The sequence below is a fragment of the Odontesthes bonariensis genome, chromosome 16 (assembly GCF_027942865.1).
Source record: "Odontesthes bonariensis isolate fOdoBon6 chromosome 16, fOdoBon6.hap1, whole genome shotgun sequence".
Classification (NCBI taxonomy): Eukaryota; Metazoa; Chordata; class Actinopteri; order Atheriniformes; family Atherinopsidae; genus Odontesthes; species Odontesthes bonariensis.
In genome coordinates this window covers 24,251,403-24,278,230 of record NC_134521.1, presented here as the reverse complement: position 1 = coordinate 24,278,230, position 26,828 = coordinate 24,251,403, and the positions used below count along the sequence as shown (strand labels likewise).

At 42.5% G+C, this 26,828-nt stretch overlaps 1 protein-coding gene across 11 annotated transcripts in view; it reads left to right on the top strand.

Moving 5' to 3' along the window:
- rapgef6 (Rap guanine nucleotide exchange factor (GEF) 6) overlaps window positions 1-17,347 on the top strand; it is a 134,415-nt gene extending 117,068 nt beyond the window's left edge. For 7 of the 11 annotated variants that reach the window (XM_075486664.1, XM_075486662.1, XM_075486661.1 and 4 more), the window contains 11 exons: window positions 2,549-2,760; window positions 3,348-3,471; window positions 4,505-4,528; window positions 6,470-6,690; window positions 7,521-7,694; window positions 7,830-7,976; window positions 8,550-8,669; window positions 10,224-10,479; window positions 13,411-13,958; window positions 14,842-15,174; window positions 15,809-17,347. In XM_075486664.1, coding sequence (XP_075342779.1) covers window positions 2,549-2,760; window positions 3,348-3,471; window positions 4,505-4,528; window positions 6,470-6,690; window positions 7,521-7,694; window positions 7,830-7,976; window positions 8,550-8,669; window positions 10,224-10,479; window positions 13,411-13,958; window positions 14,842-15,174; window positions 15,809-15,831 — 2,182 coding nt within the window. In that variant the 3' untranslated portion in view covers window positions 15,832-17,347. The remainder of the gene's footprint in view (window positions 1-2,548; window positions 2,761-3,347; window positions 3,472-4,504; window positions 4,529-6,469; window positions 6,691-7,520; window positions 7,695-7,829; window positions 7,977-8,549; window positions 8,670-10,223; window positions 10,480-13,410; window positions 13,959-14,841; window positions 15,175-15,808) is intronic. The other 4 variants (XM_075486666.1, XM_075486665.1, XM_075486663.1 and 1 more) reach the window with 2 other exon arrangements.
- The last annotated feature ends 9,481 nt before the right edge of the window (window positions 17,348-26,828 follow it).

Here is a 26,828-nt window from a genome sequence, read left to right as displayed (position 1 = left end):
CAGCTACTTCATCTCCACTGACAGCACTTGTCACTTGTACCAGATTAACTTTGGCGGCTGACTTTCCTCTCCTCGTTCTCAGAAGACCAACTTCCTCCTCTCCCTCCTGCTTGTTCATTAAATCAGCTCTGATTCCCCCCGACCACACAGTCTGCCTCTGCAAACCCCAGTCAGCTTTTAAAGGGGGGGGTCTGTTATTCTTATTGTTTGTTGAGATCATTGTGGCCTGCTGGTCCCTTTGGGTTGGCTCTCGATGGCTGTTTGAGATGAGGGAGATAATGTGGTCGTGTTATTAGGGATGAAACCTGCACGAGGGGAGATAAGTCCGTATTTAATGTGAAAAAGACCAACTTGAATGCACCAGCGTCTTTCTATGTGAGCATGTTAAAGTCTGCACATGCACGCTGCTGTGAGTAAGAGGGACTTGTTCTAGTTTTATTTATCTGTGTTGGCACGAGAAATCGTTTTAATTTGAGACCTTTAAAAGAAACACGCGTGGAAAAATTGAAATCAAATAAAACAAAAGGCAGCAAGATGAAAAATAAATGCGCTGCATTACATGCTATAATGTCACTCTCCAAGATAGGATAAAAAATCCAGGGGCCACCTTTGGGCACTCACAATTTCAGTTTTTAATTTCCCTTAGGACCCCGGGGCCTGAGGGCTGTTGTCAACTTTGCCTGCTTCATAATCTGCAAAGTTGTTTACCAGCCAGAATCTCTTCTGTTTTCTCTGTTTATCAGAAAGTACAATCCTAAGTTTTATATTTGCACAGATGATGCAGCTGTCTCTTAGTCTTTGGCAAAAATCAAATCTAGAAGTTGATTGTAATAGATTTGAAGATTATGTTACAGGACAACAAAGAAAGAAATACCTAAAACACTCCTGCTATAGAATGAAATGACGAGATGAACTAGACAAACAGTAATTACTGAGCTTACTGAGAAATAAACTCAGAATAAAAGACGAAAAGGCAGTAAAATGAATCAAAATCTATCATTTCAGAAACGTTTCTCAAAGTGCTATATTAAATTAGATAAAACCAAACAAGGCTAGAAATATGAGGATAAGGCCTAATAACCTGTTCACAGAAGTATGTTGTGTTGTAAATATGCTGACACAGCAGTACTATGGCTTTACTGCCAGACTGTAAGTACGAAGAGTGGTTCAAAACATTTCCTCCTAAGGTTTTATTCTAAGCATTTTTCCTCATGAGGTTAAGAACAGATTGTGGGAAAAATTCAAAAGAAAGGTCTCTTTCTCAACTGATGGTCCAGCGTAAGGAAGCACTGAAGCGGTTTCCCTTAGCATTTAGAGTTGACCAGTTCTTTTGATGGTCATTTCACTCAGTTAGGATCCTTGCCACGAACGAAGTGCTGCTCAACCAATCCCTGTATCTGGTCCTGGCAACTCCTAATTCCCACTCCACGTTGGCCCATGGAAAAGAATCCCAGTCTTAAGAGTAATTATTCAAAACCATTGTGTCATGTCCTCTGAAGCATATCTGGGTTTCAGGGATTCTTTGAAATGTTCGTGCGAAATAAGAGGATATACTGTGCACTCTTACTGCAGCAGTAATTGAAAAGTTAATAAAAGAGGTCCACTCTTTTTTTTTTTTTTTTTTTTTTTTCAGTTGATAAAATACAATTTAACATTCAGAAATCAGACAAATGACCTTTTATTCAACAATATTAGGTCTGTATGTTCTGTTCGCATTAACAGATTAATTCTGCTCTGTGTGTATTGTGTGATTATTTGGCAAAAGAAATTGTATCATATTTATCTGGTACGTAATCCAAATATTGTGCCGATTTTCTCTTAATGGCCAGTAATCTGCCTGATTATTTAGTCAACATATTAATCTGTGTGCTTCTATTTTTTTTTTTCTACGATACGACCTTCCCTTTTGTTAAATGTTGGACCAACGTAAGCGTCTCTCTTCTCAGTAGCAAGCTATCCACTTGGTATGTTGGACAGCACTTGCAATCTGAACCTCCAGTTCAAGGATCTCAGCAGTCTGATGATCCTTTGTTTGCTGCTGTAGAAGGGACTTAAGAGCTGAAGTGTCTGACCTCAACATCCCTTCACACTCCTTTTCCCAGCAGGATTTCTTCGCACATATGGCTCACTGATGCATAACCTGCCAGATGACAGGGGCACGGCTGCTGCCGTTGTGGGTCCATGAAAAACACGACACACAGGAAATTAATGAATTAATGAAATTAATTACAAAGAAAACTGAGCTACACTACGTTTCCCGGCTTTTTTTCGACCCCAAGTGTTAACTATGACTTTATACTGACGACTGAAGAAAGATATTTGAGAAACAAAATGTCTTTTGGGGACCTCTTTCACTGAAGCTAAGTAGTTCAAAAAGTAGGAATTGTAGTCATGACAGCACGGGTAGAAAACATACACACTAAAATGAAAATCTTCTTTCTTCTTTACCCTTGTTTCCCATCGCTGCTCCCTCGTGGATTTCCCTCCTGTGTTCCCACCATAACCCATTTATCTCTGCCTCTGCGCTCCTCTTCCTCATCTCGCACAGCGGGCTGAACTTGGCACCGGTGGCTCGGCTGCGGAGCTCGTGGGAGAAATTGCCCAGTAAGTACGAGAAGCTCTTCGGGGACCTGCAGGACATATTCGACCCATCCAGGAACATGGCCAAGTACCGCAACGTGCTGAGCAGCCAGAGCATGCAGCCGCCCATCATCCCACTGTTCCCAGTGGTCAAGAAGGACCTCACCTTCTTACATGAAGGTAGAAAATGTTTTTTCTACGTTTCTTACGGTTCCTGTTTGACCAAATTATTCATTCACATGTTGTCCTGTACGTGTCTTTTGGAAGCTCAATAAATCAGGTTATTTCTTGAGGTTGACATGTCATTCTGTTCAGCTTCAAGTCGCCTACTTCCTCTGTGTAGTGCAAAAGGTCAAACTGGGGCTTAATCAGGAGACTCACTTCTGCTTAAGGCTTCCCCATCTTGCTTGTTTTTACATACCAGACTAAGTCGACTCAAAACTACACAAACAGACTTCTCCTTAAAGGCTTTCTGTGAAATAAGAATATTGATGGTTGAAACCGAAAGCTTCCCTAGTTGTGCAAGTTGCAAAAAAAAAAAAAATCCTAAGATTGCCATGGGTGCCTAAATATGAAAGAAGAACTTTGATCTCCTGCAGCAATAACGAGAAAGGAACGAGAATAAAGAGATTCTCACTTTGAAGGATGTTCTTGCAAAATGCGCTTTAAGTGTCCCGTGATATTAATCATTTATACAATGTTGACAGCTCACTGCATGCTTGATTGCTGTGCTTTCTTTGTGTGTGCGTGTGATTCTGTCCTCTCAGGCAATGACTCCAATGTGGACGGCCTTGTGAACTTTGAGAAGCTGAGGATGATCGCCAAGGAGATCAGACACGTGGTGCGGATGACCTCAGCCAACATGGACCCTGCCCTCATGTTCAGACAGAGGTTGGTTGTTAAATAAAATGCCAGTACAATAGCGCTACTCCTACAATAACCTTTTTTCTTTTTGATTTGAATGCAAATGCAGCTGGATATGGAACAGTTGCTCATTACACGGCTCAGAAATCCTCACAGGACACTGACACTAGTTAGTTTGCATAGTCTGACCATCTCCAATTGACTTACTGTCTAACATAAGCCAAATCGTGCGGATGTATTCAGCATTCGCAACTTCCTTTGTGCTCATGTGTCTTTGAAACTAGCTCTTCCTGTTTGCCATCAGCCAGAACGCAGCAAATTTCTCAAACTGAGAATGCAGAAACCCCAACATAGCAATGTGGATGTTAGGTTTTCAAAAACTTTACCTCTGAAGGCTACAAATGTTGGCAAAAAGGGAATCACAGCTACCATACCTCCACCGGCCATCCTGGATCCCTCACCAATGGGATGGGGCACACACTCGAGGTCTGGTCCGATCGATTCCCATTTGCTTCCTGTCTGGTTCGTGGCCTTCTGTGTTTGGATTACATTCCTCAGCTGGAATGTAACCACCTGGGAACACAAGTCATGAACTGAAAGGAACTGGAGGTGGAATTGATGCCAGGCACAGTGTGTAGTTTTTGTCACTCAGTTTTGTGTGTGTTTATCACAATCTGTCACTGCTGCAGTGCATGACTGCCCCTGCAGACACTCCCTTCAAACTGCAACTCAAAACATCACAGGAGATACTTAAATTGAAATTCTGGATGTGTTGCTTATGCTTGGAATAGTGTTGCTTTAACACCCTATCATATACGATAAATATTTTAATATTGTAACACAACAACCTGCTGTTGTGAGTCCATGATATGCGAGGCCATAACACACACACACGGTTTAGGTTGAAATGGGGAGATGTCCCTCATCTGGTGTCTTCCCATCACCAATCATTTCCTCTTTGTTTGTGGCATGAACTCTACATAGTCTTGTCTCCTCCTCCCCCCCAATCCTTTAACTTGTCTCTAAGTCACGCTTCAATCTTCACACCTCTTGCTTGCAGGAAGAAGAGGTGGAAGAGTTTAGGGTAAGTTTGTCCCGGTTCCCAGATTGGACCGGCAGAAATTCCATCCACCCTGCATCCCCACCGCCATAAACCCTGCATGTCTCATGTGTGTCTGCCTGTGCTTCTGTGTGATTAACCCCTCCATTTGCAGTGCCCATTCACATGAACCATACTGAAGTCCATCACTGATCCATTAACTGTCTGCCGTGTTCATAAGATTCTACGTTTGAGTCATATAGTAGCTTGAAATAATACTTATTTATGGCGCAATTGTCATGAATGTATTTAATGTAATCCTGTCTGTTAGAAAGAATACAAGTATAAGACTCCAAAAGGCTGCTTGATTAACTTTAATATATTAATAGGCTGAAAGGAAAGGAAAAAAACATTGATACTGTTTTTCTCCGCCCATGTGTATTTAGCCTTATTTAGAGCCTTTGGCTGTATTGTGTCCTGATCTTCATAAGCAGGTGGAGCTGACTCATTCACCTTAAAAAGATGCTTACATTGCACATGTTTGAGGACTTTTTGTTCATGTTGGCTTCGCACTTGACAATAAAAGTTCATTCTTAAACTGAGAGACAACTGTTCAGTTATATTTCACATAACCTTGACAGAAATGTAAATTAACATAGGCTAATGGGACATTTCCATTACATGGCTCGATTAGACTCTACTCAGTCTTTTTTTTTAGTCGATAGTAGCACATATCTGATATTTTTTCAGAACTGCTTCAGCCAAGGTTCCAAGCCAGCTGAGATGATATTAAAACCCAGTCCCCACACCAATCACTGGCCCTATCACTCTGTCAAAAAGGGTGCTTCCCCTTTTTCTTCTGGGGATCAAGGATTAGTGGTCATCTAGCCCTTCATCTGGAGCATTGGTGGCCATTTAGTTGGCAAAGATGACCACGACTCTTTGCTTTCCAGAAGGATAGAAGGAAGGGGTTGGGGCAAAGGGAGGAATAGGGGTAAGGCCTAAAAGACGTGAATAAGTTGCAATCGCAGACTGGTCAGAGACGAATCACTCCTGTAACTATAGAAACCATATCTCTGAAGAGGCTCTGAATCCCTGCACGCACTCTTTGTTGTCCTTGTTTGACAGAAATGATTTGCTTTGGAAATCTGTGGCAATGAACGGCAAAAATCCGAGACACAGATTTCTCCTCTGGGGTGCAAAAACTAACACCACAAGTTTACATGCTTGTGTTTTTTCACTGCTAACAGAAGGTGAACTTTGTAGGACCCAGTTTTTCTGCTCATTCTAAATTTAAGATGAAACAATTATTTTCATTTCCACACAAATTATAATATATTTATATTGCATTTTTAACAATAGGTCACCTCAAATGTTTGGCTAAAACTCCATCTGCTGCTGAAAATCATGTAACACGACTAAAAGCCTCAGACTGAACTTGAAATTTGGCTAAAAGCTTTGTAGCACAAAGTGAGCAGCAGAAACAATCCAATAAACTGTGGCGAGGATTTGCAGATACTATTTGACTCGGGTTTGGTGTTTGTTCATATCTGCATCCCTCCATAATATTCCTCATGTTAAACACTGTGCATCTGTCACCTAACCCTTTTTGCCTCCATCTGACAGAATGTTCTGCTGTTCTGTACTGTGATAGCATGGCACATTAGGGAGCGCTGCCTCCCTGCCAGTTGCATGGTCCTGTTTTAAAATGCTATGCTCCAAAACAAAGACAGATATGCAGATTTGATAGTATAAGTGGACATTTATCTTTTAAAAAAAGCAGGCCTTCTTGTTTTATGTGGTTGTACTGATTGATATTTATTCATTCCCTCTGTCAATCTGCCTCTTTATATTTCTACTTGCATTTCTCCTCCTCCTCCATTATCATCCGCTCTCCCTGACTTTATCCTCCTTAATCTTTTATCTCCTCCACCTCTTTCAATTCCATGCTTCTCTCTTCCTCCTCCTGTTTCTTCCCTTCATCAGATCTTTAAGCCAGGGCAGCACCAACTCTAATATGCTGGACGTGCAGGGTGGAGCCCACAAGAAGCGAGTGCGTCGCAGCTCTCTCCTCAACGCTAAGAAGCTATATGAAGACGCTCAGATGGCTAGAAAGGTGAAGCAGTATCTCTCTAACCTCACGGTGGAGATAGATGAGGAGAAACACCAAATTATGTCCCTGCAGTGCGAGCCATCCTACAGCACCCGTGAGTAACACAGGATCTGAGACTGTCACGCTGACTGAATCCAGTTTTTATGTAACATTAACATTAATAACTCAAGGTGCCTGTTTTTAAGCCTGCACTGCCACCTAGTGTTTCCTGCTGAAAATCGCAGGAGGAAATGGAAGCAGTCTGCTGACAGAAACTGCTGTTTCGTCCTATCCCTCTTTAAACCATCTCATGCACATATTAATCATTTTTTCTTTGAAGCGAAGCCTCAATGCAAAAATATATCACCTTCACATGAACCATCCTGTGTTACTGTGTAAAGAGGAATTTATCAGAAAACAGACTGTCAGACGACAGAACTTTAACACCCCCGATTGTCATAATTTTGCTTTTGGTCACTTAAAGATAGATCTGTTGTCGTATTTATGTTAATAAATGTTGTCATCAGTGTGCACAAGGCTGTCTGCTGGCCTTTGTAGTATGATTTGTAGTATGTATGTATTTAATGTAGTAATTCTTTCTGCTGATGGTGAGCTACAGGGTCACGGTCTTCTAAACAGAGAATAAAGTCAGAAATACTTCAGGTTTGTGGTGCCCACAGCGGTCTGTGTGCATGTCCACAACTGATTCTAAAGAGCCCTCAGGTCCAGTTCCTTAAAAACATGATTTTAAACATCAGTTTTCAGCTGAAACAAAAAGGCTGTAAAGATGTTCCAGACATTTATTCGGAAAATCATGTTCCCCTCAGGGAGATATCCTGATTGTGATCCTGTCAACTGTCATATCTCAGGAAAAGTTGAACTGAGTCAGTATGAAAGTCAACGTCTTCTTAACGTACATTTTTCGTCTCCCGCCTTTGTTTCCAGTGAGCAAGAACCTGAACGAGAGGCGATCCACTAAGTCGGACATGTCTCCGGTGTCTCTGCGCTCAGCTCTCCCCTCAGGAAAAGCTCAAAACAGGGTGTCGCAAGTCCTTCAGGTCCAGGTTCCGTTGAACCCTCTACGGAAAAAGAGCACAGCCAAGGACATCGGCACACCAAGTGAGTACACCTGAGCTACAATTTGAACTGTGCCCTACCTCTTTATACTCTGACTACTTGTAATGTGCAAGTTAAGTTTACATGTTTCAGTTGTGAGCCAACTCTCAGGTTTGTTTCTTCTTTCTTTCCGTTAAGACTCCAGCTCTCCCCAGGTGGTGAAGAAACCCCCAGTGCCCTCGTGCGATGAGTGGAACACCAAGAGAACATCTGATGACACTGTTTCCACCATGTCATCCCTTCACTCCAGCCCTACGGTGTCACCTCAGGGCTCCCCACGCAAAGGTCTGAAACACTAATGGCGCGTTTCCACCAGCTCGCTTCGGCTCGGCGCGCTATTGCGTGTTTCCACTAGCACGCAGTACCTGCAACCGGGTAGACTTTTGGTATCACCTCAGCCCTGGTTCCAAGCGGGCCGAAGCGTTACTAAAACGTGACGTCAGCCGACTGCCTACCACTGATTGGCCGATGAGTGTCGTCATTTTTCAATACAGTTTTGTCTGGCGGCCAGGAGTCTTCTCTGGCTCTCTTCTCTTGCCTTATGTCCGACAAAAAACCACAGAGCAGCAACACGAGCGCCTCCATGTCCTCCATGCTATCCTCCTCGTATGTTGTTGTTGTTGTTCTGGTCGCGCAGCCGTGTTACGACGACCCCGCCCACATTGAGGAGGCACAAAGTGATTCTCGGTTGTAATGGAAACGCAACCAAACCGAGCCGTGCCGAGCTAGTGGAAATGCACCATAACTTTTCACCTTTTTTTTCCTGCGGGGTGAAGAGTTGTCCTTTATAAGGCACTTTAATGTTGTAACAAAAGCATGAATTTTAACCTCCTCTTTTCACATTATTTCCCATTTTAGTGGGAGGTGCAGCAAAGTCCCAGAACTGCAGCCAGATGAACTTATCAGGATCCTCGTCATCACTGACCAGTGACACCAGCACAAAGACGGGCACCATCAGCCTGCGCAGCTATGGAATAGGTGGGGCTCTCCTCCACAAGAGGATCCTACTGATGACCCGGCAGCACAGCCAAGAGAGCAGCAGGGAAAGAGAGACAGCGCAGGAGGAGACAGAGGCAGCTCAGAGAGGCTTGTGTTTGTCAGAGCAAAGGAGAGGAAGATCCAGGCAGCAGAGCAAACAGGGTGTTCAGACAGATGCAGGGACGGTGATACTGAGGGCAGGAGCAGGAAGCCCAGCAGAGAATGGCTTGAGAGCACATAGAGAGCCTCCCATGGTGCACACTGGAGCTCTGCCCAGATCACCAGGGTTGGAACTCGGGACTTTATCACCTTCTTCCTCTCCCCATTTCACGAGAGCCAAAGCCCCAGTGTCACCCATCAGGACGAGGCTGATGTCACCCCTCAGAGTCCTGAGGGAAAGGACTCAGTCCAGGGAGAGACCACATCTGAACGTTAGGGAAGGAACAGGCGTGGCTGTGCCGTCCTCACCTCAGGATGAGACAGAAGGACAGCAGAGAGCCAGGAGATCAGTCAGCCCCAACCCCTTCCTCTGGCTGTGCAGAGACAGGCACACCAGGAGAAAGACAGTCTGAGCCACTTAGAGTCAAATTAGAGATTAAAAAAACAGACACTCTTCTTATATTTGTTGAGAATTGCATCTAAATGTGTACTGAGTTTCTTAAGGCAGTGACATTTCATTTTCATGCACAGGAATGGCAGAAACATCACTGACGTACATTGCTGCAGTGCATTGAGTCTCTCCTAATTGTCATCTGATTTTCATGAATTTTAGTTTGTTGTTAGGGCGATAAATTGGGTATATCATGCCTATATCATTTACTATTTAGATTTACCTTCAGTTTCTGTGGGTAGATCTAATATACCTGTTAAATAGCCACAGCTTGGCGTACTCAGATGTTTTAACATTCATTTAGTCTTTCAGCCTTGTGTTCTGTTGAGTTCCTCGAGCATTTGATTGTGTGCTAAATGCCATGAATTTTTGTAAGTGTAGTAAAAGTCATTCACTTTAACGGTTTAACCAGAAAATAAGGGTATTTGTATCCATGAAATCCATTTTTACATTGATGTTGACAGTTTCAGGTTGTAGTTTCTTTAGTTCATTTTATTCCTCAATTACAGATAGATTACAGTTGATCGGCTTCTCCGTGGTTTTGTAATATAAAGTTTAAGCTGTGACTTAAATGATGTTTCGCAGTCATTTCGACACAGTCTCCGTGTGTTTAACCTCAGACAGCAAAAGTAGTCCTAAGTTGTCAGCCGAGTTAAAGGACTCGAGGTTCAGAGAGGAGTAAGAAGGGCTTATTCTGGCTCCGGGGGGATTTGAATGCAGGTATTGTAAAGTATTCCCCTAAAAACAACCAACAGATGGAAGTTTGGCTAGCTTTACATTGACATTCTCTGGGTTTGTCTACAAAAATTCTCATTGCTACCCAGAGTAGAAATATCCACATTCATGCTATGATGCTGTGCTGTATATCTTAACATTTTTCCTTATTGCAACGTACAGTTTCCCTTACCTTCAGATCTGAGCGTCTAACATGCTCCTCTCTGCAGGCTATGCCCTCCTCCCGGCTGGTAAAGCGGACAACCTGTCGGACTCGAGTCACAGCGAGATCTCCTCTCGCTCCAGTATCTGTTCAGTGGACTCGGTGCCGGCCACTGGGCCTGAGGACCGATGTAACAGGACCTGCACCACCGCTGCTGCCCCTGTTCCTCCTCCTACTGCTGCTACAACCGCTTGTGCGGTCGCTGAGAGCTCAGCAGCATCACATGCACACCTCAATGAAAATTACAGCCAGCCCAGCACAAGGTAATTACCTCCAATTTAGTTCATTATATCTAATGTCTGCTAAAACGATTTAGGTCGAAGAGATTGCTTGTAATGTGAGAGTCATAATGAGATGGACAGATAGGCTTTTAAAGGAACGGATTGCACGTTGGCCATTGAGGTCTTTACATTTTGTCAGACATACAACACCTGCTCTCACAGTGACTTGCAACGTATTATTGGTTTGGGGTGGTAAGAAAGTTGTTGTCAAGAACGTTTACAGTCCTCTGACACCATACAAATACTTTTAGTTGTGTCAGTTATTGTGTCTGGATCCCTGTCGACTCCCATCACACTTCACCGTGAGCTTTGAGAGCCACAGCATGCGAGGACACGGCAGACTGATTTGATGGCAGTTCAGCTCGTCTGAAGGACATTTGAGAGCACGAAAAACTTCTCTGCCACATGGCCCAGATACTTGACAGCAAAGTGTCTTTTCTTTTTTACAGCCATGACTCCTGTCTCCATCCACCACAAAAAAACGATCCTCCTGTACACCATCTGCTTCCCTCCGCTCCTCCTCATTTCCTCCCCCAGCTGCTTTCCAATTACGTCTCTTCCTTATTAAAAGTCCACGAACAGGAAGTTGTAAAAAAAAAAAAATAACAGCTTTTTATTAGCATCCCACATTTACTGCCTTCTCTCTCCTTTTTTTATCCGTGAACAAGGAATCGTTTTTCACGCAGGCGGCTTTTTAATCTGGCTGAGTAAACAACACTGCGTTTTTTTATTGTCTGCTGTTTGTTTATTGTTTCTTCATGATCAGGCCATTCTGTCTCATAAACACGAGCCTAGAATACCTCCCCGTCCGATATATTACCTCGACAGCCTTGCTGTATAACACCAACCTGTTTTATGAAATATTTCCCAGTTTCATTGAGTGGCTTGTTTGTCCTGTAAAACGGTGCCGCTGAATCAAACCCAAGCTGAGATGAGCCGCTTTTTCCTCGTATAATTCATTCAAGTCAGACTCCGTGATCTGTCATGCAGAACACGCTGTCAAATTTTTGTATTGTCCTTTCTGCAACATCAAACTTTATCCTCCTCCTGCGTCTTCTTCTCGCTTTTGTCTCTCATTTGATTATTGGTTGATTTCTCTCCGTGGTGTTTGATGCACGGAACAGCACGCCGTCCTTTCCCTTCCCTTTGTGTCTTTGCACAGCTTAGAGATGTGCAGGGGGGTTATTGTCGTGCTGTTGGGACCTCTCAAACAAGTCTTGTGAAGTTCATTTTCAGTTGTGCTCTGAGGAATCCTGCTTCCATCTATCTGATGACACATAAACACAATGTAAAGAAACTAGGGCTGGGCGAGTTAACTCGTTATTATCGCGTTAACTCGTTAATTATTTAACGTCGATAAATATTTTATTGCGTATTAACGCAGTTTTTTTTATTATTACTATTATTATTATTTGAGGCTTTTGTGCCTTTTAATGGATAGGAAAGTTCAGAAAAACAGGAAGCAGGGGGCAGAGAGAAGGGGAACAACATGCAGCACAGGGCCGTCCGATGCGGGACTCGAACCGGGGCCAGCTGCAGCGAGGACTATAGCCTCTTGTACATGGGACGCCTGCTCAACCCACTACGCCACGGACCACCCCTGTTTTATTATTTATTTTATTATTGTAAAAGTCTGTTGCTGTCTGCTGCGGAACCGGAAAAGAAAGTAATCGGCGGATCCACCAAACATGGAGAAGGGTACGGAACTTTTACTCGGCCATTTTCATTTTAAAGTTCTTCCAGACGGCGGAGTCGACAGAACCAAAGTCATCTGTAAACTCTGCCGTGTTGAATTGTCTTCTCAGCGTAGTAGTTCCAGTCTAAAATATCACTTAAAGGCAAAACACACAACTGATAGCAGCAAGTCATTCAAGGAAACAGACAGTGCAGCAAGGCTTCTACATAAAAACTACATAAAGATGCTGATGTTAAAAGTGTGTTTGCACAACAAATGTTATGGCACTTTCATTCATATGGCAGCACATTTAAAATAAAACTAAATGCTAAAAGCTATACACTACTTTTGAACAAATACGATTAATCGTAATTAATCAGGGAAATCATGTGATTAATTAGATAAAAAATGTAATCGTTGCCCAGCCCTAAAAGAAAGCAAAGTTCTGGAACCTTGTCGGAACTCTTCCCTGCAGACCTGCAGCTGGTGGGTGTCATTAAGTTGAGCTGTGGAGCAGGTCAGAGTGTGCAGCAGTGAGGCGAGGCACAGTGATTTTCTTCTGAACTGCACCTCTTGATGTTTATAGTGTTTTTTTGACAGTTGCTTTGAAGATGTTTCCTTCCCATCTCAAAACTGACAGTTTTTTTTTTTTTTTTTCTTGGATCAGTTTCTTCTGTTTCTTCATTTCTTTGAAAAACTTTTTAAATGATTGCTGAGGGTCGGGGGGGGGGGGGGTAGCTCTGGCATTTCTCAGCTCTGGTGTGTGTCAGCTTGGAAACCTCTTTCTTACTTTCAGAGGATGCTGCATCATGGGCATATATTTAGGTTTGGATCCTAATTATGTCTGTGAATATATCGAGGATTTGACACTTAACAAAAAAAAAAACTGCAGCTTCCATCATTTTATTGAAGTACAGACCTGATCACAGAGTAATACGCAGAAGAATTCATGGTTTTGATTTTGGATTTGAGAATGCATCCTAAATGAAGCAGAAATCTATCAGTAAAGATGCCAGCAGTGAGGGAGCGGGTATGAGAGTTGATGGGACACCTGATCAAACACTGCTGTCAGGCGTTCATGTTCATATCAGTGTGTGAATTATTGTTTGTTTGGTTTTGTTTATTTACCTCATTAAGATGTCATGTTTTTTCCAGGTGTGTGAGTCGGATATATCCTGTTTTCAGTCTGTTGTACATACTGGGGTTTAACAGCTCATTTCTTTCTTTCTTTCTGGTAGTTCTTCACCGTTGGCTCGAGGATACGCAGCACGAGGCTGCACCTTCGCCTCCTCCAACTCGACCGAGGAGCTGACCCCGGACCACGCTTCTCTGGACTCTGTGGCTGACAGTGGGCGCGGCAGCTGGACGTCCTGCTCCTCCAACTCTCACGACTCCTTCCAGAGCCTCCCCGCCTCCTCCTGCCGGCCATGGGACCACGGCATCCACGGCCACCCGCTCTCTCTGCCGCACACACACTTGGGCGGCGGCTTCAAGCACACGCAGCTGGCCAGGTCGATAGCGGAGGTGGAGGCCACCAGGCCGGCGTGGGCCAGCGAGGAGTCTGCCAAGCAGCACTCCAGAGACTCCAGCTCAGATCCGACCAGTCAGTTACGGCAGAGCTGGGCGTCGTCCAGCTCGCTTTCAGACAACTACGAGGGGAATTACGGAACAGTAAAGCGGCGAAACACCTCGGAGCACCCCTCCTCGCCAGTCAACGAGGAAGGAGGGCAAAGCACGGACCCTGCCTACAAAACGGTGACATCAAGCACAGAGAAGGGCCTGATAGGTGAGGGGACAGGTTGCAAGTTTGATTCCCTGTAAATGGTGTAGTTGAGGGTCTGTTGGAGTTGGGCCTGTGGAGTGCCTGCAGTTGACTTCGTCATGTGGAGTTTCTTTAGTCAGCCTTTACTTAATCTGAATATCAGGATGGCTCACATGCTGCCACAGAAGTTACTTTAATGTCATTTTAGATAAATGATTGCAGCTTTTTTTTCTTTTCTTTGCTGTTATGATGGAGGGAACAGGTGGCAAGCGCTCCGTTCCTTAGATGTTAAATCTCATTCTTGTTGCTGTTGGCTCCCCATCTGACAGCAGTTATGGAGCATACTCATCAGCCATAATTTTAATCTGCTTGGGAGACCCTGCGGTTTCGGTTGGTTTCATGAGGATAACAAAATCTTTTTGTATTTATGGGATAGTTTCCACAGAGTTGTTGAGCAGGTGTTCATCCACTGCTGAAACAGGCTTTCAGTAGAGATAATGATAAGTAGTCGCTCTTTGTCTGCCTGCATCACATCGAAAGTTAGACTTTTCTTGTCTTTTTTCCTATAAACTGATATTTTTAGATTTTGGGCCTGGTGGTGATGTTTTCTAAAAGGGTTACTCAGTTCTGAGATAAATAACAGAAATGTTATTAGTTGCCATGATAGCTGTGTCTGTACACGCTGCATCCATCCATCTCATTGTATGTCATATATTTTCCTTTTAATTTTCCACACGCCTTGGTGCATGTGTACTGTAGTCTTGTGTTTTGTTCAGGAAACATCACATTAATTTAAGTTTTCCATTATTTTCTTTTGGTTCTTCCCTCTCCACACCCCCCACATCCCTCCTTATCCCCTCTTTCTTTGCTCCACGCCTCCTTTCTTTTTATCATCGCCTCCATCCAGTGTATTGTGTCACCTCCCCCGCCAAGGATGAGCGTTACCGAGCTCCCCCTCCCACCCCTCCAGGCTACCAGGGTCTGGCTCTGGGGGATCTCGGCCTCACAGACGGAGTAGTGGGTGGGTCAGGAGGTCTCGTCCCTCGGCCTCCTCACCTCAAACCTCCAGACTACAGCGTGGCCCTGCAGAGGAGCAAGCTCCTGCAGAGCCCCGGAGCAGCTGGGGGTCTGGCTGAGGCACGGAGGCTTCAACTCCAGCACCAAGACGTCCGGACAGCTGGACACTCCAGACCAGCCAGCATCTGCCGCCCACCGCAGGATCTAGCTGACAGTGAGGATGGTAGGTCCCCACTAAGGACTGGTTCTTATAGGTGCATTTGATGATGCAGTCGTCTCACTTTAAAACCCATGTAAAAGCAAAGTGGTCAATAGCTAAAAATGTTGAATTTGACCAAAGTCTGTTGGAGCAGCACAGACTCGGATGTTTTTATTTTGCAGAAGGATCCGTAATGTAAGATAAAATCAGCTGGATTCACCAAATTCGTACTTTAAATAACATTTCTTTTCCTGATGGATTACTGTGAGCATTTAGAAATCCCCTGCAGCACAGAGGTGACCTTCGGGAGGGTGCTGGGGTTCATGAACACATTTGGTGTTCTTTCTTTAGTATGCAGAGGAAAAATAAAGATAGAAATTGTAAACTGTAAATGTTTTTTTTTGTTAGTTTAGTTTTTCACCTGAGACACAAAAAGCAAAGCGTTCTCTGCCTCCTCTGAGCTCACGTCACATCTATTATTGATCATTTCATTACAGATTATTGTTCCACACAATTGGAAAGTGATTCTTGGCTGTTGTTCCCTTCAGCTCTTCATCGTGATACTAAATTAAGAATCGCATGCTGCACCAGGAATTGTTTTAACCCTTTCAAGCTCGCAGACTTCCTGCCAAACGCTGTGGCCTCTTTTCTTTTCCAGATGAGCAAGTGTCAGCGGTGTGAAGACGACCACCTAGCGCCGCGTTGAGCGGGCTTTGGACTGAACTAGCAGCCCGCCATCCTCGCACGTCAGAGCACATTCTCCAGGCCCCGCCCACAGATCCGTGGGTCACGTGACCTGTTTTCACCTCGCAGGACTCACTCTCACCTCTTTTTGAACCAATTTCACAAAACAAAGAAGAAAGATTTTAGATACTTTTTAAAAACTCTTGGACAAAGCTGAACAAGGCGGTGTGACGGGATCATATCGCAGAAGACGGGCGTCTAAACGAAGAAGGAAAGAGTGACGCTAACGATGCCTTGTTGGAAACAGACCGCCACATACCTCCATTTTGCGCTCCAAGCTCACTTGTCTAAAGGTGTTTCATATTGTTCTTAAAGTTTAAAATCTTGTACAGATAGTTTTTGCTTTTATTATGATTTTTCCTTCTTTTTAGTTGCGTCTGTGAGCTTTTATGTGCGACAATGAGTCGGAGCAGACAAACGTGAGCTTTGGGGGTAATTTTTTTTTGTTTGCAGTTTGTCAAAAGCATAAAAGAAGATGAATGTAAGAGACTAAGATCATCCAAAGGGGGGAAAAAAACACATATTTTGAGATTAAAACATTTTTTTTGTTCTTTTTTCAGGGTCTGTGTTGTTGATATCAAACTGACAAATTGATGCGAGTAAAAATGTGTTCCCAAAAAACCCTGCATTGTAGGTCGGGAAACCCCTCAGGAGCCACTAAAAGCCCCTTGCTATATTTTTCAGCCTCTCTTCATTTGACGAAAAGAGATAAATGAACCCCCCGAAGTAACAGAAAGCATGTCTATCTGTGTTCAGCACTTACTGTTCTTTGCTTAGCTTGACAGAAAAAAGACGAACAGCATCTCTCAGGCAGTGTCCCGTGTCTGCGTGTCACGCTCTCCTCCGCCCACTCCCCCTCTTCTCTTATTGCTAGTTCAGTCAGATGTTTGAGGTACTTTAGCGGCATGCTGCCTCCTGGATGTTCTATAAAACCTGTATTATAACTTGCTTTTAATGAGCTGAAGAACAAATGCCTCGCTGCTTCCCGTCGAGTAAAGCGTGCGTGTGGTTATTTTTATTGCAGCAGCTGTAATAAAACGATAAATTAGCACCAACACACACACAGTGACCCCAGAATTGTGGTTAATGTGCATAGACAAAGGACAGCGTTTACGCCGATGCTTACATATTTTGTTTACAGTGTTTTTTAGACTTAGTCGTCTATGGAATTACAAGCTGGAAAGTGTAATGCTCCAGGTTTAGTTCGAGTAAATTTGTTTCTAATGCAGCATCGACTTGTGCTCACGGTGTACCTCTCCTCTCGGTTTTTGCTTCTTATTTAAAAGAACGTGCATCAACAGAAAAAAGTCGGCACACCTGTTTTAACACCGGGCTCCATCCCATGTTGATAGTAGTATTTTGTAGAATATTTAAAGAAATGTGCTTGAAGATTGTTTATTTGTATTCAAAGCGGAGTGAATTTGTACATTAAGGCAGACGAACCCCCCCCCCCCCCCCCCCCCCCCCCGCTTGTTTTAATGTGCAGTTTGGCAGGGGTGTAACTGGAACCTTCTTCTTCTGCTGTTTGTCTTGTGTCCCTTCTTTTGTTTTGTTTTGCCACACAAAGACTTGAAATGATCATTGCTTGCTTTTTTATATATATATATATATATATATAAAAAAAAAAAATGTGATTATGTGTAGATGAGAGAAGAGGTCTCTCTATAAAGGCTGTTTTTGGGTATTTTGTTTTGAGAAACAATCTGAGGTGGTGATTGCCCCGGTGCTGTTCTGGGGCAGGAGTCTTTAAAGGAATTTGTTTTAGTTGTTGTCATTTTTTTTTTTACATGTTTTCTTCCCCTGCTCGTTGCTGCCATTTCTGATCTTTCAGTGTAACTGCTGCTGTGTTTTGGGATGCGTGCGTGCGTGTGTATGTTTTGGAATTCTATTCAATTTTTATACAATTTTTGTTTTTTTTCTTGTTGTTCTTCGTTTCTAAATCCCATTTTGTTTCACTCTCAGGGTGCAGCACATAGTTCATTTTGAACAAAAGCCCCTTTTAGTTTGCAGTTTTCTTTGTTGGCTTCTTTCTGCATGAAGGTGAGCCCCCCGTGGGTCTGTTCCCGCCAGTTTGATGGCGAGTTCATCCCAACTCAGACAGTCTGACTGAAATGAGTTTTCTGATGCTATTATATCCCCGCCTGTTTAAATTGAACAGAACAAGCTCCGCTGCGATGCCACGTTTCCCTCTCCGTCTCCTGCAGCCGTCAGCTCAGCACGGCGTTAAACTTTCAACCTCCCTCCTCGCTGTGCTCATCTGATGCATTTCCCTCCATTGATCACAAGGTTTTTGTGAAACCTCGGCCTCCACTGTGACCCTCACCTCAGCCCCTTTTTGTTTTCTGAAAACAATGTTGAAAGTAGAATATATATATATATACATATATATATATTTTTTTTAAGGATTGTTTTTCTCCCACAATTGTCTTCCTAATATTCTTAACCACAAATCAGTATTAATGTGCTGCCTTGATTTATTCTCTCCTCTCCTCTTTTTTTTTTTTTTATTTTTAGCATAAAATGCTACTTTCAGTACTTGGCCCAGATTGTACGAGTAGTTTGGATTTAAGTCAGAAAATAGAATAAGATGTACGTTGGCACAGTTCTTTTTACCATGACATGAACCTGGCCCTGCCAGAAGTCCCTGCATCATCATGTGATGAAAGGATGAAGTTTCATACCTCACACTATGTCTCCAAAATGAGTTGTTTTTTCCTTTTTAACTATCTTCCTTCAAAGCTAAACTTCGCTCCACGTTCATCTCCTTCTCTTCTTCTCGGCAAACACCCTGAGCGTGACCGTGTAAAAAAACAAAAAAAAAAAACAAAAAAAAAACGGGAGATGTGCCGATTCTTTCAGTCCAGCTGTAATTTAGCTCCCCCTCCCCCTCCCCCTGCCATATTTTCTTGAATGCAATAAGAGAGATGTGAATGATGTTTGTTCTTTTACTATGTTTTTTTTTTTTTGGCATTACAGCAGAAATGCACAACAATAAGCTTAAATGTGGTGAGTGAGCTGCACAATCTGTACAAAGAGGTATTAACTCGATCTGTGGCTTAGAGTTTGCTTTCGTCTCACACGTGTAGCTGTTGTAACTTATGTCTTTTAGAAAGACAACATGATTTTGCTTGTACGCTTTGTATGTATTTTTTACAAGTGATTGTAAATAGTTGTTATATTTTTGTTTAAGAGAATGTTTAAAAAAAAAAAGGAATAAATACCTTTTATTTCTCTGAGTCTACTGATATGAATTTGGACAATGAATAAAATGTTAAACTGAAAGAACTTCGAGTCTTTATTGTTAACTACGGCTGTGACATTTCTGTATTCCTCTAAAGACAAATTCAGAGAAAAGAATGACAAATCAGCTTTCCTATAATATCTAACCCAGCACTCCCCTAATCCTAATCTTAAAGGATAAGACCGGTTTTTTTGACATTGGGCCCTTGATTTCACATTATAGCATGATGTTCTACTCACCCCTGCTTGTTGTTGGTCATTTGGAGCTGTTCCGAAGATATTCGCGAAGCGTCTGGCTGCTCTCTTGAGATATTCGGCCATGAAACGGTTTCCTATGGGCAAGCTCATACAGGCACAAACTATGCTGTTTATAATTTATTAATTACTCTACACTAGCACTGATAACGTGGAGGTGCGTCGCTTACTTAAAAAAATCCGGGTTACTAATTTTGAATTTTAGCCGAATGAATGAATAGGCAGCAGGTCTGTGGGCTGTCTGTGGCAGTAGCACGACGAGGACGTCAGTAACACCCACTTTACGACAAAAAAATCAAAATTACAATAACCCGGATTTTTTTAAGTAAGCGACGCACCTCCACGTTATCAGTGCTAGTGTAGAGTAATTAATAAATTATAAACAGCATAGTTTGTGCCTGTATGAGCTTGCCCATAGGAAACCGTTTCATGGCCGAATATCTCAAGAGAGCAGCCAGACGCCTCGCGAATATCTTCGGAACAGCTCCAAATGACCAACAACAAGCAGGGGTGAGTAGAACATCATGTTATAATGTGAAATCAAGGGCCCAATGTCAAAAAACCGGTCTTATCCTTTAATTGCTATGTTTAGGTAGCTCAAAGCATTAAATTCATGGTAAGGAACACACTGTACTCTGCACCTACAGCCCGAGCCTCTGTAAAATGCCATTAGCTTTGCAGATATTTGCCCATAAATCAGAATTGGACACGTTCAGAATATGACCAGATGATGGAGCTAGAGGTTTGGGGATAACCAGTCTCAATATTTATCTTAAAGGGTCATTGAATATCTGTAGAGTATGTCATGGCAGCCTAACAATCGGTATTCAAGATGTTTTGCTCAAAAGTAAACCTAACAAAGAGAATGATTCATCTTTTGAGGGACTAAACTCAAACAAATTTAGTTAACAGTAGTATTTTGGGTGTAGTTTCCACTTTCTCATACTTTTACATACTAAGCTTCACATAAAAGAGGAGGAGCCTAATCTCTGCATGTGTGGTTTGGATGTCTTTGCCGTGTCTCTGCCTTCTGCTCATTCGGCTCTTTATCAGCTCTGATCGGAGCTGCAGAGCTTCACACGGAGCCCAAGGTCAGCATGCTTTTATTACTCATTAAAGGTTTACTGTCACACGGGGAAGCGGGCTGCTTGACCTCCCGCTGTGTGTATGTTTTCATGCACCGCAGGCTGTGGTGTTTAGTGCATTTCCGCTGTGGACAAATGTGCGCAGGCTGAACCGAACAGAAACACCGTACCACTGCATCTGAACAGCCGCAGGCTCGGGGCCGTTCTCAGACGGGATCATGCCATCACTCACTATGTTTGTGTGCACATAATCATTTCTAAATTTCCTGCAAAGTGCTATAAAAACACACAGACCGTATATATAAGATGCACATAGCCATAGTGACGCCACTCATTGGTGTGTGGACTACAGTTTAAAGCCTTAAAGTTTGCATTTCCTCATCTTGGGCTTTAGCAGCCAGAAGTAGAGAAGGGACAGATCCACGGAGTAACCCATGTGTCATTGATAAAGAAGCCAGACATGATGGTGTGTAAAATTAAGTTTAAGCATAGTTAAGATAGTTGACAGCAGGAGACTTTGGCTAATTGCATTTTGCCTCTTTTTTAGATGAGACAGGCTGCAAAAATCCTCCCTTCCTTGGCTATAAACTCCTCTCCCACAGATTACTTCTACATCCCAGTACATTGAACTCCTCGATTTCTCCCACCAAACATGAATATATTGGAGGGTGGGATGGGGCTGATAATTAGTTTGCTTCACCTAAGCATTTGTGACCTGCTGTGACCAACAAGCCCGATGTTTACGTCCCGTCCCTCAGCAGTCGGATGGTAACATCTCTGACCTATCTCCATCTATCCGGACTGCACTACTCAATGTTCGCTGTGTTGCAAACAAATCTTTCATTTAACGAACTGTTTACCCGGGAGAATGTGGATTTGAATTGACTGAAACACGGCAACAGAATAGAGATTTTGTACATTTTAATGAATTGGGGCCACCACATCGCTCCATTATTGACGCACCGAAGCTGTCTTGTCGTGGTGGAGGTCTCACTATGTTTTTTTTTTTTTTTTAGACGAGTTATGCTGCAAGCTGATAACCTCTGAGTGTGTCTTCCTCTCATTTTTTGGTATTTATAGTGAAGCGCTTTGTGATTGTTATCTGAGAAAGGTGCGATATAAATAAACTTTAGGCCTACTAACTCACTTCACTTACTTAATCTGAGGATATTCTTTTTTAACCACAACAAGAGAATTTCAGTTACGCGTGGAAATTGAGTTGGTGAAATTAAACACAACTTTGAATATACATCACAAAGGGCCCCACTGGATGGCAGGAGAAGAAACATGGAAAAACAGGGACTCTTGGGTATTCTAATGTGAGGGACCTGAAGGTGTGTGTGTGTGTGTGTTCAACACCTCTAGCCTGTTTTGACTTTGAAGTTGTAACTTTGTCAGGAGCAGAAGCCAAGAGCAGAAGGTGGGAAAACGGAAACCTTTCCACCTGAGGGTTGTGCACACACATTGGGGGGGGGGGGCTTTTAACATATTCTTGTCTAAATGAATAGTTTGGAATATATTTTGTCACCTGTACAATCTCAGCAGTTCTGCTCTTGAACACAAGTGTATGGGAGTGTTCATTTCCTCTCACAATCATTAATGTAAAAATAAGTTGCTTTTATGTCATTCACCTGACATGTCTTATGTTCTGCGTCATCGTGCAGAAAAGTCAGACATCAAACTTTTGTTTAAGTATCTCCATCTTGAGGTAGCCATTAATGCAATTTTTCATGGATTTAAGGAAGAAATAATTCTCCAGACATCCCACATTACACTGTCCCAGTTTACGTTTTACTTACCTGCCTCTCTCTGCTTTTCTGGTCACAGCCATGAGCGAACCTTAACAGAGATACAAGTTTTACCTTTTAAATGATGCATTCACACCTATATTTATCACGACTGGTTTGGGCATGGTGTGTGTCTTAAAGGGACCCTATGTAATATATTAAGTCATTTATAAGCTCAAATCAACATATTCATTCATAAATTAGTCCTCATTGGTGTAAAATTATCTCTGTCAAAAATCTCAATTATCCTCCTGAGTGAAGAATCACTTGTCTGTATCTACACAGAGCGGGCAAGCTCTATGGAGGCTGCCATGTCCTTCCGGTCTATGAAAAACGACGAAGTGCCGAGAGGGACAAAAAGCACTTCGAATCGCGTTTTCCCCAACGCCAGGCCTGCAAGCGGAAATGACGTCATTTTGACTTCACGTTTAGACGGTGGTAAATGATGGTCTTATGCATGCCATGAAGTAGTAATATTATTTTTTAACCTCTTACTACACCCAGCGGGGTTGGGGGTGTGGGGGAATGGTAATATATATATATATATATACATATATATACATATATGTGTCTAACACCGTAAGAATGCTCAGCCTAAACAGCATGGTCTGCTAGGTCGGGTAGCTAAGGAGCTAACTCCTAGCAAAATAATGTGTATACATCACTTCAACCTGGTCCCGTTAAAGCGATGACCTAGCGTCATTTCCACCATGACATCCAGCCAAATACCCCATCAGAAGCATCTTTAGCAATGGTCAACACTGGTCAAGATAGGGCTATCCACCGAATGGCTTATTACTGGCGCTAATGGTAAATAGATTGTATCTCGTAAATTATCCCACTAATAATGCATTGATTGTTACCAAACTTCTGCCGTAGTACACATAGGCTCTTAACTCACAAAACGAGGCATTAGAAAGTTTGTAAGTTTACCGGGAGTTTATTTAAAAGAACACTTTCCAGATAGCAACTACACACTGCTGCTAACGCTACCGCTGCTAACGCTACCGCTGCGTCGACGTCACTTCCGGTAACTCCCGGAATATGACTAATTGCATTGTTTGCACACCAAAGGCTATGTCAACTTACGTTATCTGACATGTTATCTGTCATCTGTATTTATAGTGTTATTGTATGTGTGTTATGTAATCCTTTGTACTGTGCGTCTTGATGTCTTTTTGTTTGTATGGACCTTGAGTCTGAAGCTATAGCTTCTTGAATCTTGACACATACCGCCTGCCGTAGTTCAAGAAGTTGCAACGCACATTTGAAAACGTGAGGCGCTAGAGAGCAAATTCATTCGACTTTGCAAAATAAAATTGCACCTCTAGATGGGGGAAGAAATTACATAGCGTCCCTTTAATCTAAAAATGCCCCACAGCTTTGAACAACAATGCAAGCTTAAATTGGACACAAATTGCAGTATGTGACTCTTGAAGCATATTATTACCATATTAGTAGCTAGTCTGAGAGCTAATACTTGCACAAATTTCAAACCCAGCTCTCACTTTCACACAGCAAACTGACAGAAATACTAGACTGGCAGTTTTATTCTTAAATCCTTACAATTCCCTCGTCTGGAGTTTTAACCACTGGCAGCTGGTATATACCCCCCTTATACAAAATATCACTTTCTGCTGCACTCGTTCAAATAGGCTGAAGTCATGGACCAGTCAGCAGACAACTTTGATACTAATATGGGCTACTTTTAACCCTGAATCCCTGACTGACATATTCTCAGACTTAGGGGGCCCCAGACAAAGTGACACTGCTGTCTCTGTTAAGTTAGCGGTGATTTCAGACACCTAAATATATGCTCTGAAGCACAGAAAAGTTTTTCTTTTCATGTCTCATTTTAAACTCTTAGTCTCTCAACACTCAAGGTTTTGCAGTGGTTGTGGTTGCAGCCCCCTCCCCCCATCACTGTACACAATTCAAAGCCTTTGGCAAATAATTGGCACAAACACACATATGCACAAGCATTCATTCTCTCACATGCTTACCTCACTATTACAATGTGAGTTTTGGCCTTAATAATAATCAGTAACTACAGTGGCTTTCCTTCTCATGTACTTGCTGCTGGTGATGTTGGCCCTGTTTGTTTGGTTGTTACGGTTTCTCTCCATTTGTTTCTGCGGGTGCTCCTGACATTCCTGTGCATGGCTGCAGTTTGCTCTCTTTTCTCTCCACTGATGCAGCAGTTGGTTACCCGGTTTTTGGCTACTGGCGTCTATCTTTTTCAAGCTCTCTCCTTTCCTCTCTCTTCACTCCCCCTCCTTTTTTAATTTCTCCTTTCTAGTATTATTTTGGGGGGAAAGGAGAAAAAAAAAAACAGAACAATGGTGCTGCAAACTATGAAGAGAACACTGGCACTGTGGGCTTTGGCTTTGCTGATGCCTGTGCCTCTGAGTACAGCAAGAAAGGAAAAAAAAAGAGTATAGCACCCCCAATCAAACTGCTGCTTTGTCCAGTGGGTGTCTCTTTTACTTAAGCTTTTGTAGTCAGATCTACTATAGAGAGACAGAGTAGGGTATTTTTATCTGATGGTGGGCAGAGATGTGGGTGGAACCAGATTAGCATATTCATGAGTCCTGGTTCATTGAATTAGGAAAAGAGATGTCATAGCTCAAGCTATTTTGAGGTTGTTGTTTTTTTTTTCCTTAAGCAATCTTCTAAATGTACCATTTCAAGAAACACATAAGTTTTGTGGTATAACAATTTCACTGAAAGCTGCAGTGAGACTCTAACAGTAAACAAGTGCAATTAATTTTGGTCTTAATTTTGCAACCTGCTGTTGCAATAAACAGAAATTAACCCAAAATTATGACACTGTGTGCACAAGTACATGCTTTATTTCTACTTCTCCCCCCAAAAAAGGTGAGATTCCTGTTAATTAACAGCTTCAGTTGACTGTGAGCTTTCAAATTGAAAATGTCAACAAGGTCTCACAGCCAAAGTTTTGGGTTATTTTTGAGAAGCAGATGCTCTGTTTGTTAGTTTGTCAGCAGTGTTGGTTTTAATTTTTGAAAATCGAAGCCAAAAGCACAACATAAATCACAATATATTTACGGGTAAAATTTAAAAACTAATTTTAAGTGACAGCACGACAGACTGAGAAAAAAATGGTGTTTAAATGCTGGATATGTAATTGTGTTTGTGTTCAGGCTCATCACAAGCCATTTTCAAAGCCCATAGAAATATTGATTTATTGCATGAATGTATTACTTAAAATTCTCAGCATGTAGGAGCAGACAGAAGAAAATGCCGACATCTGAACCCAACAGAATATCAAATGCAAACATGTTGTGGTCAAGAAAGGAAAACATTCAAATGTGCCACACATGGATCAATTGAGTGGTCCTCATATGTGGAGAGAAACTCCAGGGTTGTTCTGACCATAGGTCGTCATATGTTTCCCCAAATAGTTTATCTCTTTTTGACATTTAGTTGTCAGTTATGACTCCCTTAAATCTTTTCACCCTCAACAGTCACTTAACACAGCATGTCAGAATGGCAAAGACGGAAAATATAACTTTTTCTGATACATCAGTCAGGGAACTGATAGATATCTTGCCGACCATTCTGTCCACACATCCAGATGGCATGAGGATCATTGTCCACACGGGGTCTTTTGATATTCTGAGAAGGAAGACTGGCTCTGAGATCCTGAAGAAAGACTTTTCTCTGCTGGTGGAGAGACTGTGTCACTATGGAGCACACCGTGTCTCCATTTCAGGCCCCATTCCTACTGTGGGTAAAGGAATTGAACTTTTCAGCAGACTTCTTGGCCTGAACACATGGTTATCAAATACATGCATCGCCCCATGGGATTAAGTTCATTGATAACTTTGACTTTACTCTTTTGGAACTGTAAGGAACGTTTCAGACCTGATGGCGTGCATCCCAATCGAACTGGATGCAGATTACTTGCACACTTACGTCATGCTGTTGGGACGGCAAACCCAAACATGACTGTACAGATTAGGCTGAAGGACACAGCAGCGAGGCAAACAACCCCCAGCCCTCCCCCCTCACCAGACCCTTTACTCCACATCACCCAAGGTCTCCAAAGGATGTCTCTATCCCAGCCAGGACTCCAGCGACCACCAAGAAACGCAGGGCCACAAAGCTAGCCTTACTTAATATTAGATCTCTGTCCAATAAGTCACTGTTAGTTAATGACTTCATAATTTCACACAATTTCGATTTTCTTTTTCTGACAAAAACATGGTTAACAGAGAGCACAAGTGCTACTGTTCTTAATGAAACAGCACCCCCAAATTTTAGTTTTATGGATAAATGCCGAAATGGAAAGGTGGGGGGGAGGCTGCCTTATTTAAAGATACATTCCACTGTAAAGAGATCTCATTTGGTGATTTCACTTCTTTTGAATATCTTAGTTTTATTTTAAAGGGTGTTCCTAAAATCCTGTTCTTAATCATTTACAGATCTCCAGGATACTGAGCAAGTTTTATTGATGAATTTTCTGAATTATTTTCTGTTATCTCGACTGATTTTAACCATTTTATCTTGACCGGGGATTTTAACATTCACATAGATAATATGA